This window comes from Pagrus pagrus (genome assembly GCF_965226575.1).
Source record: "Pagrus pagrus genome assembly, chromosome: 21".
Classification (NCBI taxonomy): Eukaryota; Metazoa; Chordata; class Actinopteri; order Spariformes; family Sparidae; genus Pagrus; species Pagrus pagrus.
This window is the reverse complement of record NC_140208.1, coordinates 19,592,242-19,610,244: the sequence shown is the minus strand read 5'-3', so window position 1 is coordinate 19,610,244 and position 18,003 is coordinate 19,592,242. Positions and strand designations below refer to the sequence as shown.

The 18,003-nt window shown below is 41.2% G+C and overlaps 1 protein-coding gene across 1 annotated transcript; it reads left to right on the top strand.

Moving 5' to 3' along the window:
- Positions 1–12,058: 12,058 nt before the first annotated feature.
- Positions 12,059–18,003, top strand: tnfrsf13b (TNF receptor superfamily member 13B; the record flags this gene model as incomplete). Its single annotated transcript, XM_084341792.1, has 5 exons — positions 12,059–12,099; positions 15,589–15,723; positions 15,932–16,048; positions 17,256–17,564; positions 17,741–18,003. The coding sequence occupies exons 2-5, from the start codon at positions 15,609–15,611 to the stop codon at positions 18,001–18,003; spliced, it is 804 nt and encodes a 267-aa protein (XP_084197918.1). The 5' UTR covers positions 12,059–12,099; positions 15,589–15,608.

Genomic DNA, 18,003 nt, shown 5'->3' with positions numbered 1-18,003 from the left:
GTGGTAGACATCTATTTCCGTTTTAGCTATCAGGCTGTTTGTGCACAGTGACTTTTCCGATGGACCTCCATGATGGAGCCACACCTGGTTGCTGGGAGATTTGTCAAACAGCTGCGAAGCCTCTACAGTAATAAGGCCACCCACCATATGCTGCAGTGACGGATTCACTTGGTCCAAGTATATCAGTCAAGTCAGGAGCCATCAATCAGTGCAGTCAAAAGAGATGAGGAGCCAGACAGGGCTTGTCCTGAGAGGTTACTGCAGAAAATAATTACCTGTAGCCACACACACACACACACACACACACACACACACACACACACACACACGTAGTTGACCACATAGTGTATAATTTGTCATGACATTGTCTCTGGGCTGTCACTATAGTAGCAGTAGCATGTGTAGCAGTGTCAGTCCCATCTTCACTCACATGCTGGCGCACATTTATAGGCATGCGTTGAGGCACAGTACAGCTCCATATGATGTATATAAAGCACAGAAATGAAATACAAATACAAAAACCCCATTCACACAATGTGTCACTCAGACATAAGCTCCTTGCACTCTTGTCTGAGTTATACAGAGGGTGATAAGGGTGACCAATTCTTTGTCATACTGATCCAGTCGACCGTGTGTCTGCGTGTGCATGTGTGTGTATTAATGTGACACAGCGCTAGACCAAAGGCTTTAAGGGAGCGATAACCACAACCAGAGTTTCTGTTGTTTTGAGTGTGATTCGATTAGCGTCCGAAGAAAACCTGTGAATCATCCTGAAACATGTAATATCTTTCCATAGATCTTTATTTTTCTGCTCTTGGTGCCGAATGTGTGCTTGTGTGTGTGTGTGTGCCACAGTGAGAAACTCATTTCACAATCCCAACTGTTACAGTTAAGGTATTTAGCGCCTTCGAGCCTGAAGTGCAAGTACCATGCTGTCATCATCCACAGTTAATTACTTTTACTCTCTTTCTCTCTGTTTGTCTTTCCAGCTTTTCCCTTTCTGTCTCTCTTTCTTCCTCGTGCACAGCTGGCAAAGAACAATTTGAGCTGACACACGTTTTACTCCCACCCAAACGAACTGAGCTGAAACCCACTGAACCATACTGAAGGAAACACACTATGCCTTGCCACTGCTGCAGGCTTTTTGGACATACTTAATGGACTTAATTCACTTAATGGATCATTCTGATGTTTAATAGATGTTGATGAGAGGGTTTGTGCCAAAACCAGTGTAAATGTAGCGCCAAGAGGACAGCTGAGGCAATGAAACGGTGCCCGTAGTAGCTGCCTCCTCTGTCATTTTGTCAAATCAAGACCTAAACATTTCTCTGAAACTAGGTCATGTTCTGAAGATGTGCTCATCTGGGTTGACACGGGGCTTGGCTTGTTCCTCGTTCCCGCCACTGTATAGTGTACAGATGAGAGGCAGAAGCAGAGGAGTGGGAAACCTCTGCCTGCTCGGTTTTCTTTTTCCGAAAACACAAGTTGAATTGCGAAGGGCTAGAACGTGCACCCCCGAGGATGCATCGTTCAATATTAATTAACTGTATGTTTGTGGTATCCTCTGCTTGTTCTTGCATGGGGTCGGGGGGGTCGGGGTTGCATATCCCACCGTCTATGTCTTGCTAGATACACTCTCACAACGTACAGTTTTGTAGCTTTTTGAGTTATGATGAGGAGCAAGTATCGATAGATGTGAGTTTTCAGCACTGCAAATTTAGTGATTTAATCCTGACTATGCCAAATTTAGAAACCCACTTGCCAGAATATATGTGGTCAGTGTACGTTTCTGCAAACCAGGGATATGTTAACTTTTTTTTTTCTTTCAATTTTATGTTGTGACAACGTTGTGCATATGGTCTGGTTAAGTTTAGACACAAATACCAACTGGTTAGGGTCAGAAAAAGGTCATATTTCACATGGCTCTGATGCAGCAAACACTGCTGGAAATTGTCTCGACGTGTTAAAAAATACCAGGTTTGTCTCATCACTATCAAAGTATCTAGTTTTGTTGCCACCTACGCGGATGGAAAATGTACCAACGTCTCGTAAAAAAATCCGGTGGTTTCCTGCTCACAAGAGTTCAAACGCAGTCTTGAACAGTGGTCTCTGGCTTCGAGCAGTCACAGCTGTCACGTCAACATCCCTCCTCCTCCTTCTGACAAGACAGTCAGCTCATATACATGTAATGTGAACATGATATGACATGTATTGTGTGATGTTGATATGATACATATGAAATATACACATTTAACGTATCTGCGGTTGGCAGAAACGTAAACTGCAGAGGTTTTATTCAGGCCACTGGGCTGAAATTTTGCTAAGCTGGTTGTAAACTTACAATACACGCTTGTTTCTGACAGTGTACAGCCATGGATATGTACTTTTCTGTGCAGTAACTTTATCTATGTGCCTTGGAACTAAATATAAAATCATTTGATGACGTCCATGTACAGCAAAAACAACACTTTGACCTGTTTCTCCCGAAAGCCAAACAACCAAAGGCCTTTGTACTGTACAGACATGTGGGTAACCAAACGTAACACAGACGTGTTGTATTCCATTTTTAGTACTATGTCCCCAGCTTACATAGCTTATGTTTGTGTGATATGATGTCAGCAGATGTTTATTTGTGACTCTTTACTGTTGCATAGGAAATAATGTGATCATTGATTGTAACGGACAAGCCAATGTCCTCGTCTCTGCGATTAAATGCAGGCCAGTTTCTGCTCTCATGGTAAAACCTGTGTATTTCTTTGTAATTGGATGTGCATGTGTAGCCTGTGCGTCAGTGTGTGTTGGTATGGACAATACAAACTATGTATGATGAACACTTTATATCTCAGGTTCCTGGAATTGCAACTTGGACGGCCCTTCTACTGTGTATTCCCTCCAGAAATACATTACTTGGAGGAATTCCAAGTTTTTCCTTGATCCCTGAACACATCACTCAGAATACACAGTGTTGTATACAGATGGTATCCAGTGTGGGATTCACTGAATTCCAGCATCTCTCGAGGGGCTGTGAAGGAACTCCCAAACAGTTAGGTCTCATCATTTATCTGTCACAACATGGCTCAAGGTTAAACAAAGAAGCAAGACCACACACGAGATTATTTAACTGAACCGAAAGAGAAATTAAACAAAGACTGTATGTATGGCATATTTATAAATACTTGTTTAACAAAGAGGTGTGATCTTCTTTAGGTGCGTCTGTATGAATTTTACTAATTTGAAACTTCATCATTTCACATTTTATCAAGATCAACATGATGGTTTTTGCAATTTACTAATGTCCTATTACTGATTGCTGCCCTGCATGTGTCAAAAAATGGTGATTTTCAAGATTACATCTTTTTATTTTGTTGCCCCATGTTGTTTACTTGCCTGGTGTGCTGAATAGTGAATACTGTTGCTGCATTATTTTTTTAATGTTTGACTGTTTCCTGTTGCCTTGCATGGTTTGTGCACTGCTTGAGAATGCTTATTTTGTTGCTCTTGCTGTCGTTATCTTGACGTCGCCAAAGGACTGCAGTTGAAAATGATCCATCTGGGAAACACCAGCACATTTACAGAAATGTTGATTAATGTGTGTTTTTGAAATGAAAGTGAATTGGATGGAAACGGGGGAGAGTGGAGATATGTGTCGGATAATTAGGCGTTCAGTCCAAGTGAGCTGAGCCTCCCTGACATCTGCAGGCATTGGTCAAGGAGTCCTTTCCACACAGGATCGTCCCATTTAATACCCTGAAAGTGATTACAACTAGAAAATGACTCAAAAGACTTAACTCACCTTGTAAGAATAGAGTTGGTGATGTGCAAATTAAAAGCTGTGTTGATGTGTGGGCTAAAACCAGGGTTTTTGGCTGAAGAGTGAAAGTAATTTAGACAAATAAGGGAACATACAACATCGTTTTAGCAGCATTTCAATGTTTTAATTAAACATTTATTGTAGTATTTAACTTCACACATTGAAACATACTAATATTAATGCTGTTAAAACCAGTTATTCAGTCAAACCTCGTCTAACTTTACCTTACCAACCAAATGAAACCCTTTTTCTAGCAATGAGTCCAGAAACAGAAAGGTTGGCAGGTTGGTCAGCTGCTTCAGTCCAAACTGAACTATGTAGATAGATGGTTTGCTATGAAATTTTGTGCAACATAGTTTCCATCCATCCATCATGTGAAACCGCTTAACCTTTTCACAGGGGGGCTGGGTCACAGGGAGCCGATCCCAGCTGACATTGGGCGACGGCTGGGTGCACCCTAAGTCGCCAGTTCATCACAGGGCTGACATATAGGGACAAACAACCATTCATGCTCACAATCACACCAACGGACAATTTAGAGTAACCTAAGTCTTGCATGTCTTTGGATTGTGGGAGGAAGAGAGTACAGAGTACCCGGAGAGGGGGACGGCCTTCCATTCGGAAACACCCACACCCCGAAACACCGCTGTTCCGAATCCGACTTTCAAGTTCCAATTACTTCCCAATAGGGTTAGGGTCAGGGGTTCCACAATAGCCTTTTCGGAATAGCGGGGTCTTTAGAAAAAATGGGAAACCACGCCATTATGAAGAATGGAAGTCTATTTTCGGAACAGCGGGGTTTCGGAAAGGCGGGGTGTAACCCCCGGAGAGAACCCACGGGGCACGGGGAGAACATGCAAACTCCCGCACAGAAAGGCCCTGCCCGGTGTGGAACCCAGGTCCTTCTTGCTAAACACTGCGCCGCCGTGCTGCCCCAACATGGTTTCCCACAGGATGAATTGTAGGAACCTTTGTCATCCCATTATTATTCTTTCCATCATCAGCCTTGGCTGGACTTTTTGTTGAGCACTAATAAGGACATTTTAGCATGCAAATATATCAATTTAAAATGGCGACCACGGTAAGTACAACCTAACAACATAACATTAGCATATTAGCATGGTAGCATACGGATGTTAACACTTACACTTGAAACACATGCTGAATCATCCCGCGGCCTGACACATGTACATAAACTGGGCTGTGCAGAGGGAGCTGGTTAGCTAGCTAGTTACCATACCATAGCTTTAAAAGCTAATCCAGGCGGCTACTACCTGAGTTTATTTTCTGTCGTACTCAGAGACAATAATTTTGTGACTTAATCTGTATAACACACTCAGGTCAGATTTCAGATTTTTTGACTTCATGCACGTTCTCGAGTGCCTTGTTTTTGTGTCTCTATCGTCAGCTAACAGAGAGCAACAGAAGCTAACTCAAGAAATGGAATCCACTTACATAAGCTAATTACCAGCATCTTTAATGCCTACAAAGCATTCACAGTAAAGACGGTTGTATCATTTTGTATTAAGTTGTAGCTGAAACTCTAAATCATCTCGCACAAGGCCCTTTGAGACAAAATGATACTAAAAGCATTTTTTCTTTGGTTTAATGGATCCAGTCAGACATCCCCTGAAACGTCAAAGTAGATAAGACTCAATTAAATACCCTCCATGTGAGAGGCTTCTTGCAACAAATTCCCCCATACACCTCTCATTTTCTCTCCCGCCTGAGTTGCCTCCATATGACTCACGACTACGAACGCTGTGCAAATCTGCACTGCTGAGGATTCAGCTGCACTGTGAAAACAACTAATGTGTTCTGTAATGAATGTCGCGCTTGGGGATGTTTGATTGTGGTGGTGGCAGGTGAGAGGATGGAAACACAAAACAGAAAGTGAATTTTCACGTTCGCTCCTAGCCAGCTTAACATGAGCTTTGGGAGATTAGAGTTTGAATGTCAATGTAAAAAATGTCAGCGAACGCAACCCCCAGTGCGGTCAGCAACAGGTTTATTATAACGGGTCAGCGCTGTGCCAGAGCTATGCTAGTGTATGATCAAGCCTCTGTATGTATGACCTTTACATCGATATATAGATAGAAAAATTATTTGTCGTACTACTCCTGAAAATCCTTTCTGTTTTGTTGCATAATCCGGGCTCACAGTAGAGCAGAGTTTAGTCAAGTAGGCCAAACTTGAATCAGGGAATGAAAAAAAGTGTACAACATAGGGTATTGGTACTGAACAGGATGGGAAACCACAAAAGATGTTCTGAAAGTGAAGACATCCTCAAGTTCCTGAGGGTAAATTAAAGTTTCAGGTGAAACCCCTTCAAGTCGAACAGAGGTATTGTTTTCAGTTTGACTATCATTTTATTTTCAGTTTGTTCTGAGAGGCTGGATGTCCGTCATGCAGCACTTGAACCTTATTCTGTTGAAGAATGTTGTTTTCTTCTCTAAATAAGTGTATTGACTCATTAAAAAATAATCCCCGTTTCTGCAAAACCACTGATATGTTGACACTTCACATTTCTTTACGTTGCTACTTTGTTTCTTAAGTTTAATTCTCAGTTTTATCTTGTGACAATGCAGCACATATGCTCTTGTTAAGTTTAGGTACAAAAACCACCACGGTAGGGTTAGGAAAGGATCATGTTTCGGCCTAAAATACCTGTTTTGGTTGCCACAAACACGGCTGAAACACCGTCTTGAGCTGTGGTCAGTGGCTGCCAGCCTTGCTGCCTGTAACTCCACCGCCATCCTCATCACACGCATGACAGTTAGGACATAAACATGCAATGTGATTGTTATATGACACATTTTGGAGAATTGTCAATCTGATCTGTAGCCTACAAATCAAACATACAAATGTGATGGTTTTGCAGTAACGTTAACTGCCAACATTTTATCCGGGCGAGTTGCCTGAGTAATGACAGCTGCTTCGACTACAATTATTTTTAAACTGACAGGGTAAAACCACTCACTTTTTTTCTGGTTTAAAGATGCTAATAAGAAAATCAGAGCGGTATATCTACTTGGAGCCTGATCAGGTAAAACTGTTGCAGGAACAGATTGAATACTACAGACAGGAATGCAGTGAGAAGTTGACGTACAGATGCTGCCATGGAGTTTTGTGTTGAAATCTGTTGGTTCCCCTGTACTATTCATGAGAACAGAATCTCTACACAGCAGGAAGAATGACATGAATGATAAATGCATCTAGACCATCTGTTTCACATGATGGCAGTCGGATGATTCGGCAGGAACAAGATGAGAGCGCTTAAACCAGATGTCTCTCCATTTCACAACCACCACCAGCACACAACAAAGGATGGCGTCTGTTTGGGTTTTTCCATTCTTCTGAAGTCAATCAAGTCCTCCTCAGCGCGGACAATTCCGTCAGTATAGTAATGGTGACGTTGAAGAAAGCCATCACAGTCGGTTTTATCGAACAGAGATTCCCCTCGTGGGTAGACACATTGTTCACTGGTCTAGTAGACATTTCAGGGAGCATTGCACAGCATGTGGGCTCTCATCCTTTGATCACGTGTGCACACACATGCCAATACTCCCTATATGTCACAGTAAGGCTGCTTTCATCCCCTCCAAATCCTTTACCTGTAAGTATTTATCTTTCCCTCTTCACCGTCTCAACAAAGGTATAAAAGAGTCGTTTTGTTATTCTTGCCACTGTGCTGCCTCACTGAATAATTGAGAGTGGGAGAAGGAGTGATAATGTCAATCTGAGATGAGGTTGGAAATGATTTTTTGATCCTGCGCTGAACAGATTGTCTCTTCAAATATTGCAGGCTGTCGCCATCTACTGGTCCAAGTCAGGGATTGATGAAGTAATAATGCTGTTGTATACAATTTACTGTTACTCCAGTCTGACTATGTTCGGGTAATAAAATGATACTGAAAAAAATGTTACACACAGAACTCTCCCGCCTGTCCTCTGGGAGTTTCCCAAAGAATTTCCGAAACTGAGAAATGAACCATTTGCTGTTAAGCATGTGGATATGTCTGCATGTACGTAAATGTATGTTTTTAAATTCATCCACCATTCGCTTTAGTCATGATTTGGCCATTTTTCGTTGTTCTGTTTTTCACTCATGTGAACTGGCTTCCTTTTTTACTTTTCTTAATTTGACTACCCATCTGCAGTGAGTCTATTCTGGGTGTTCAGGTTTCTGAAGGTGGCTGTTTGGTTAGAGGTGCGAGCCAGGCTGTACAAATAGCTTCTTGACCTCCTTTACCCTCGCATGTGTTCACACCATTCACTTTTATTCAAGTTTGTCACTAAGTTACAATATACAAGCAGGGAGAAACTTTTATTTATAGTATTCTATTTTAAAAAAAGTAATTTACATAGATGCATGCCTATTGATCGGACTTTTTCTGCATCCCTGAACACAGATAGTTATCAGAACAGACATAAACCATCCTTTGTTTCATTTTTTCTGATCATTTAGCTTCTCTGGAGTTTTTTGATGAGGTAAGCAGTGACACTCTTGGTCATGGTTAGAGTGAGGATATAGATACATACATGTTTAGACTTAAAAATACCTGCTTTGGTCTCCACAAACTCAGCTGGAGGTGTTCTGGCGTTCTGTCACCACAAACGTGACTTGAAATTGTCTCGAGGTTTCCTTTAAAAATATCTAGTGGTGTGTCACTTACAAATGTTGAAACGCTACGGGCCTGTGTGAGAAACATATGAAGCCTTTTTCCACTTACTAATGTTGAAATACAGGTTAGAACTGCGGTCCCTGGTTTGGTTAGCCCTCTCGCCTGTAACTACAACACCACCCCCTCCAACTCCCAATGTGAAAGTCAGGTCATAAATATGTAATGTGGATGTGATATGACGTCTTTTGTAGGAATGTCAATATGGCACACAGCCTATGACACCTACAAATGTGAATGTATCTCAGAAAAGTTAACTGCCAACATTTATACACCGAGGCTGGGTTGGGGCTGACACGCCTGTCAGTTTCTATGCATGGGCCATTTTACTCATATGTTAACCCAAATGACCCAAATGTTAATTTACTTTTCTTGTATATCTATCAACCAAAAGCATTATTTGATTCACAATATGAATAAAAGTTATTTATGCATATACATTTATGTTTGTCGTTGCTATGGCCTTTCTGTATCTGCAGAATATCAGCACTGGTTACACTAAAATGTAAAATGCGAAGGTTTCGCTGTGACTCGACATCGAGCCGAGTCATACTTTTATTTGCGCTTCCTCAAATTCAACTTGTTGGTTTTCCTCTGGATTTTTGTGTTTCACACAAGGCTGCATTCAGGTGATTTACATACTGATGTACCCAAAGTGGAAGGAGAACTTATTTACTGCAAACTTGTGCAGGTGTAGTCCTGCAAAATGAATCCCAAAGACGAATCACTTGTTAGTATTGTTCATTCTCAGAGGCTGTGTATTTGTTGGAAAGACTTTTCCAATGGCCAATCAGAAAGCCTGCTCCTGCACAGATCCACACATTGCTGTGTGTGTGTGTGTGTGTGTGTGTGTGTGTGTGTGTGTGCGTGTGGTGGTTGTTCTTTAATGACTCAAATGCACCGAACTGTAACAAATTTTTCAAACCAAAAACCAACTACAGGTTATATCCAACCATAACTATTCAAGTATTGAACAATTAATTTTAGGGCATGGTTAATCACTCACTCTGCTTCATTTATTGTTTTATTTATTTCCCACTTACCATTTTCTAAAATACTCATTCATGAACCAGCACAGCAGCACCTTCTGTTCTCAGCTGCTGTCGCAGGTGCTTTGGTGCCTCTGATGGTAATCTAATCTGCAGTCAACATCGACCGCAGTGTCTTCTTTTTCTCCACCCTGACTTTCTTGTTTGCAGCAGTCTCCAGCTAAATGTTTTAAATGCCACAGACAGGGCCAAATTAGTCTGTTGTAAAACAAAACTAACACCTTTTAATGACTTGTCACACCAGAATTTCCGGTTCTTCTAACAGGTGCACGGCAAAGCCCCCCCAAAATCTCAGAGTGACAACGTCTGTGCATTGTCTGTAGAAGATTAAAGCGCTTTTCATTCTTCTTCCATTTCCCCTGATTTGTTGTCATCTACCAGTATTCCTCTAGACATTTCATTTATTTATATAAATACGTCATTAATCATTCTGGTTGGTGTTAGTGTGCACTGTGTGACCTCTTTCAAAATTGGACAGAAATAAATCGCTGGTTATGTTTCGCATGTTTCAGGTGTTCATGCTATGTTTAAAAATAATCCACTGTAGTCACTCTCAGTCTAAAACTACGCTGCACATGGCCAGAGAGATCCTGGTTCCTTCGAGAAGTGAAGCAGAGATGAAACGCTGAAATCTTGTTCTGTGCTCAGTGGAGAGGAAAAACACATGGCGTGGAATTGCCCGACAGTTTCACACTGATGTTGAGAAAGTGGGTTTACTCACATCCTCCAGATAAAATTCAATAAGTGTTTGACACACTAATACCCGTCATCTGTGAGTCACTGCGGTCCTGTGCTGGTTAACTGTAAGTTAGGGCTCCATCAGACACTGATTGATTTCTGAGTACCAAAAGAAGAACCAAATGACTGCATGAGTAAGGATTCTGCCCCTTTTTAATCATTGAAACCCCTAGAAGTGGCATGATAACGCAAATGGAGATTGTCGTGTGCAATCAAGTGATGAAAGTGATTTGTGTTCCAACCACACCTCAATGTGAAAAGCTTTTCTATCAGTCGAACTTTTCACAGTAAACCTTTTTACATTTTCATTGCAGAAAAAGCAAAAAAATGTGCGAGTAAAGTTCCATGAAGTGTCGCACTGAACGATCATCTGAGTCAGCATGCACAATAACATGACCTTGAATTTCACACCTAAATGGAATGCAGTCATTGTTCAAGATGTCAAGAATCTCTGTAAAAAAGGAGTATTTCAAAAAAATGTGTCTCAATAGGGTTAAAAAGTACCGATTGGGGGGTACAAGGATTTCACAGCGAACAGTAAGGATATTTCATCTGTGTGGCTTGGTGTATCATCAGTCACAGCGTCAGTCCAAGTGGACCCATGACCTGACCTGACAGCTTTTTGCCCATTCAACATGTACTTTATTTGGCGCATGCTGCCATTCCTAGCATGAAGCCAGGCTGTGTTATCTGCTCTGGTGGAAGGGGACTAAAATGCAGCAAAATACAGAGAAATCATGAATAAAAACAGAAATTGCCACTAGGGAGGTGACTTATATACTACATATTTTATTCTATAAATATCCTATTTATATGGGGGGGGATTTTTACATATCAGCCTATAAGATTATACCTTATAAGATTATCGTTAATAAAACTATTTCAGTTATAGCAGCATAATAAGCATGTTTATTGTCAGATTAGATTTAAAGACTTCTATGAGAAGCTTGTTAACAGTTTAGACTGATTAAAATTAGTTTCTTGTAGTTGTTTGTAATAGCATTTCAAATCCATTAATTGAGTTTAACTTACCTATTATGTCATTGTTAAATTTGAAATCTACCTTTTTGTTGCTTTATTGAGATTAATACACACTTTATTATGCATTTATAAGCAATCAACTATTCACTTATTACAGTCAACTATACTTTTTGCAGCTACGGGATGTAAGGGGGAACAAAGCCTTACACACAGTCTTATTAATATTGATTTGTATCTAACAAAGACTTCTTACCTCATTAAGATATTATTAATTAACAATCCTATTACAATGACCTTAATATAAAGTGTTACCCAAAATTATAATTTGAAGATTTTAATTCCACTCAAATACATTTTGGCGGCAAATCTTTTACTTTTTAACTCAACTGGTGCAGGGTCTGATTGTCAATAGAAAATATAAATAAACTAATAATGATATATTATTGCATGCTAAGCTAAACAGTTGTGTATAAAGCAGCTGAAATTAGCCCCACTTTCACCAGCTGCAACATTAAAGTGATGACCACATTACTGCATCGTTAATTATCCTATAATAATATCTACTTTAACAATCCTAGGATATATTGGGGTCTAAACATGAACCATTCTGCATAATGAGTAACACGGCAAATACTTAATACTACTTAAGTAAGACATTGAATGTGTGTGTGTGTGTGTGTGTGTGTGTTCGGGTGGGGGGGATCCTCCTCTTGCAAAGGGGGAAGTCCCAGATCAGACACTGAGTTCATACCCAAATAAGTTTACGTGCTGAAACATGGGCCTGTCTCACTCTCATCTTCAAATCACGGATTCTCCCACTGCGTCTTCATCTCGCCAGGTGAGTGAACCCTCTAAACACTGTTTTCAACCCACAGCAGCTCACTTCAGCAAATCGAATATTAATTTTTCAGTAATTGTGGTCACTATTGGTGGTCCAGGTAGGAATCTAACCCCTTGACTTCGGCAAGCGTTGTCACAGTTTCTAACTTGTATAAGTTTGTGGCGGCTCTGCAGCTCACTGGGAGCGCTACCAGAAACACTCGACGTAGCAGTGAACGCAGTTTAGGCCCGCTGGTTACAGGAACACACACACGCACACCATAACAAAAAATGGAGGCCAAACATAAGAGCCTTATAATGAAAAAAAAAAAGAAGTAAAAAGAGCAAAAACAAAACTCAATAAGGAGGAACAAAAATAAGAAAGGTAACTCTAAATTCTGATGCTGGTTTGTATGGAAACACAGACTTTTGGTATGTGTTTATGATAAATACACATTGTACTAACTTCACATCAAATCTGAAAGGTAATTATTGAGGATCAGGGTGTGACAAATAGACTCAAGAATAAATCAGGCAGTTCTGTGCATGTGAAAGCAATGGAGGGCGGAGGAGGTTCAGATCTGCGTGTCTTTCACAGTCGACTGACTCAGTGCTCAATGGAGTGAAGAAGACTGTGTTTGAGAACAAAGACGTGACTTCTCGAAGGTTGGGCATATATGTGTTGCAGTAGCAGCAAGGCTGGCACGTTGCTGATGGCTCTGTATCTTTGATTCACTGGAATTTGTACATGTTTTGCAAGGCTTGCTCCAAGAAGAAGTTTGAAAACACAAAAGGAAACGGGCCTACTTTGCTTTTGAAGCTTAGGTGAAAAGAACTGTCACAGTACAAGAGCCCCTCCCCAATTCATCCAGTACGCACTGAATAAAACTGGGCCAAGTGCAGACTAAGTAAAGCTCCTACTTGCTTCTTACATTTTCATGCATCATGCTATAAAGACATGGGGCTTATATTAAATAGCAAGACATAGTAAATACTATACTTCTACAACACAATAATCCTCCATGCTTAGTATAGTATAGTATAGTAGAGTATAGTATAGTATACTGTACATTAGTATAATAGTATGACAGATTATAGTATGGTACAGTACCGTGTTGTATCATTTAATATAGAATAATTTCAGATACATAACGTAGCATAGTATCGTATACTAGAATAGTATAACATATCATGGCATAGTATAGTATATTATAGCATGCTAGATTAACATAGCATAACAGATTATAGTATAGTTCAGTACAGTGTAGTATCATTTATTATATAATTTAGTATACTTACATAATGTGATATAGTTGTAGTAGTAATTAAGTATAGTATCATTTAACATAATATAGTGTAGTAGACTAGACTAGACTAGTATAGTATAGTATAGTAATACTGTATGTTAGTATAATAATATAATAGATTATAGTATGGTACAGAACCGTGTTGTTTCATTTAATATAGAATAGCCACTTCTTGCTTTTCAGTTCCTCCTGTGTGTTTTTCCCTCCCAGTGTTTTTCTGCTCATTCCCTCACCTGTTCCTCTTCCCTCCTCACTCCACCTGTACCCGATCCCCTCTTTAGTGTGTCTGTGTATGTAGTCTTTGTTCACCCTCATGTGTTTGTCAGTTCGTTCTGTGATGTTCCGTGCTGTTCCCTGTTACTCCGTCTTGGTCTGCCTTCCCCCGTGTTGCCACCCAGCATTCTGCCCCAGTGTTTCCTCGTGCCTCCCGTTTGGTATGTTGCTGATTTTGGTTTCTTGTTTCTCGTTTGATTTGAACTTTGCTTTCTGTTCAAGCTTTTTAGTTGCTACTTTGTTTTATGTCCTCGTATCTGGATTCCTTGGTTTTTGTATATTCAGCGATTGTGTAATAAAGCTTGCTTTTTTGTTCCCCTGATCCTGCCTCCCATGTGTGTCTGCAGTTGGGTCCTCACCTCGTCTAACATCGTGTAACAAAAAGTTTGGACACACCTTCTCACTCAATGGTTTTTCTTTATTTTTATTATTTTCTACATTGTAGATCAATACTGAAGACATCCAAACTATGAAGGAACACATATGGAATCATGTAGTAAACAAAAAAGTGTTAAACAAACCAGAATATGATATATATGTTATATTCTTCAAATTAGCCATCTTGTTGGCTGCTTTGCCTTCACTCTGCGGTCCAACTCATCCCTAACCATCTCAATTGGGTTTAGGTTGAGTGATTGTGGAGGCCAGGTCATCTGACGCAGCACCCCATCACTCTACTTCTTGGTCAGATAGCCATTACAAAGCCTGGTGGTGTGTTTGGGGTCATTGTCCTGTTGTAAACCAAATGATGATCCCACTAAGCGCAAACCGGATGGGATGGCATGTCGCTGCAGAATGCTGTGGTAGCCATACTGGTTAAGTGTGCCTTGAATTTTGAATAAATCACCGACAGTGTCACCAGCAAAGCACCCCCACACCATCATACCTCCTCCTCCATGCTTGAACCACCGTGTCTTTTATAGACTCACCTTTTCTGCGTCTCATAAAAGACACGGTGGACTCATCAGACCAAAGTACAGATTTCTACTGTTCTAATGTCCAATCCTTGTGTTTCTTGACCCAAGCACTTCTCTTGTTGTTGTTGTTCTTCCTCAGTAGTGGCTTCTTCGCAGCAATTCGACCATGAAGGCCTGATTCACACAGTCTCGTCTGAACAGTTGATGTTGAGATGTGTCTGCTTCTTGAACTCTGTGAAGCATTTATGTGGGCTCTAATCTGAGGTGCTGTTAATTTGTGGTTTCTGGGTCTGGTAACTCTAATGAACTTATCCTCTGCAGCAGTGGTAACTCTTGGTCTTCCTTTCCTGGGGCGGTACTCATGAGAGCCAGTTTCATCATGTGTTTGATGGTTTTCGCGACTGAACTTTAGGATACACTCAAAGTTCTTGATATTTTACGGATTGACTGACCTTCATGTCTTAAAGTAATGATGGACTGTCATTTCTCTTTACTTAGCTGAGTGGTTCTTGAAAATAAAGAAAAAACATTGAATAAGAAGGTGCACAAAGGCACACAAAGAAAATGAAGGACTACTTTCAACACAGTGGACGGGCCTTCAGACCATCACTGACTCAAAGCCCACCCCACAAACCTGTGACAGTGACAGCTGCTAACCCAATGAGTTTTATGTGCAATTAGAGGTTAGAAAATGCACCTGCAAAGTCTGTTGTTCCCCCTGATAATTAAGCACCTGCCTCTCCACTGCTGATGTCAGAAGGAGCCTCTCTGACACACAGTCGTGCAACTCCAGCTGTTAGTAATGATGCAAAAAGATGATGATGACCCATAAATATCTGAAATCTTCAATATTTGGTGTCTTTTACATAAGCTAGGAGATAATGAGGGAGTTCCACGACCTATGGATACTATCTCACAAACTTATGGTTACTGTCATTGTATTGTCACTATTCCCTCTACACTTATCTTACTACGTGTCTCTGTGCTGTTGTCCGTGTGTCTGTGTGTCAGAGCGAGGTTTGTCAGGGCCAATGGCTGATCTTTGCAATACGGGTCAGTACTGGGATGCCTTAATCACTGATTGCATGGACTGTGATATAGAATGCCAGCGACCACATGTCAATCCCAAATGCACCAGCTACTGTGGTGAGTACACACTTACACAGACAGGAATACAAATCCAGGAACCTTTTTGTTCATATGACTTTGTGGGCCACCCTTCTCACGTGTCATCTGACTATGCTACATGGACTGAGATAAAATCTGATAAATTATGCACTAAACAAGTGTAATAGTTGCGAGGGTAAGCTGATAATTCTCCTGATTGCTTTCACGCTGTGTCTTCCTGCATTAGAGCCTGCGATTTGTAAGGCAAAGCTTGGCCACTACTACGACGGGCTGCTGAAGAGATGTGTGATGTGCGCTGAAGTTTGTGATGGACCTCCGGCAGAGTGCTCCCAGCACTGCCAGAGTGAGTGCTGCCCATGCTAACCTGAATAAGAGCTTTAATTATTCTGTGACTTTCTTTTTTCTGTTACCTCTCTGTTTCATGGAGAAAAAAATGTTGGCTGACTAGAAAAGTTTGATGGTAAAGAAGGATTTTGTGAAACTACAGATAAATCCCAATGCAGTGACTGTTTTTTTGGAAGGTCAGCTGGAATGCTTACCGAAATGCATAACCACAACTCCTGAGCAGTGGGGCTGAATGGTTTTTGGTTTCTGGTACATATAGCAGGGGTTCCCAACCACCGGACCTTGGGACGTTCAGTACAGGTCTACAAAAACCCAGTAGGAACAAAAGAGGATGATTTGATTTCCATTTATGTGCTGCATTGTGTTATCATATCACAAGGTAAATCATTTTCAATGTGCTTAATTTTCACAAAAAAACTATTCTATTTACATTTTCATGTGTATTGTACAGTAGTTCAGGATGCATTATGCTTTTACTGTGTGTCATATATGCATATATCTCAACAAGAACAAACAGTGGTGCTGTATTTCTGTTAAGAACTCTCTGTCACCCAGCCAGCTAATGGAAAGCTTCTCTCATTGACTCAAATTCAAACGGCTGCAAACACTGGTTAACGTGACTGTGGCTCGCTAGCAAATGTTAGCTCACTAATAGCTAACATAAAGGGTGACCTGTAATTCAGTGCAGTGAATTGATTATAAATGTGTTTTTTATTGCATTCAGTGAGAGAAGCAAATGTCTAATACCCTTTGTTGCCATCACTGGCCCTTGTTGAGAAAGCAGTCCAAAGTAAATCAGTAGCACACACATAGCCTCTAAGACATTTTCATCACAAAAGAGTTACTTCACTGAGTCTTCACCTCCTCGGACGGTGAGAGTAAATGAAGACATTTGCGTAGGTTCTCGCAGACAATGTCAGAGAAATTGGGTTCCCTTGTTTACCGTCCACATTTGTGTTAGCGAAGTCAGTACAAGCAGGGAAAACATTAGCTACTGGATGTAACTCCAGTGCTATGAGTGCATGTTCAGCCTTCTAGCTGAATGTTATCGCACCTCCAGTAAAACATGCCATGTTTAACCCACTAAAACACTTAGAATGGTATTGACCGTGTTGCTAAATGCATGTCGTGGCCGGACGTGACACTGGTGACCGTGTTGAAAACTAAGAGACATCACAGTGATATTCTTCCCATCTATCCTCCAGCTTCACCATCTCCAATAAAAGAGCTCCTGACCACTAAAAGGCTGCTGGTGGGAGTTACGTCACACGTGCCATACTACAGAGTGCCGACAGCCGTGGAAGACCCCACTATTCTTATATACCCCCTGCTGGCCCTGTGCATGGTGCTGCTGTTTTCTAGCTTGTCTCTAGCCTTTGTTGTCTTTCTGAGGGGAGCCAGAGCCAAGAGCGCCAACCCAGCTACCAAGGAGGATAACCGCAACCAGGAGTGTGTAGTCCAGCTGGGCCAGGAGGTCGGCCCGCCAGGTCCCCAGCCAGAGCAGAGCTCCAATGGTTAGTGTGGTATGGATTTACATCAAATGCCCCAATCAGTGTCGTCAATGAGTGGTTTATGTTCAACAACTGCTGAAACTAATTATTAACTCTAACTCATGTGTAGTTAGATTGATGTTGTGATACTGTGGCATCTGTTCCATGTTTTGATCCTATGTGTGTCTGTCCTTCTGCAGATTTTGTAACAAATTCAAACCTTCCTATTGACCGTGAGCCATCCAATGACTCCAGCCCTACTGAGACCTGCGTGTGTGTCCACTGTTTCCCTGATCTGAAAGCACTAGGCCAGAGCCATGACAGGCCACCGAGAGCACCTTTGTCATTCTACTCGCAGGCTGTCCACCACAGAGCCCAGATCCAAAATGGAGAACCTCTCTGGACTGATGTGAACTTATACACCTCTGGACCCGAGGTGCAGGATGAGTCTGCAGTGGGATGA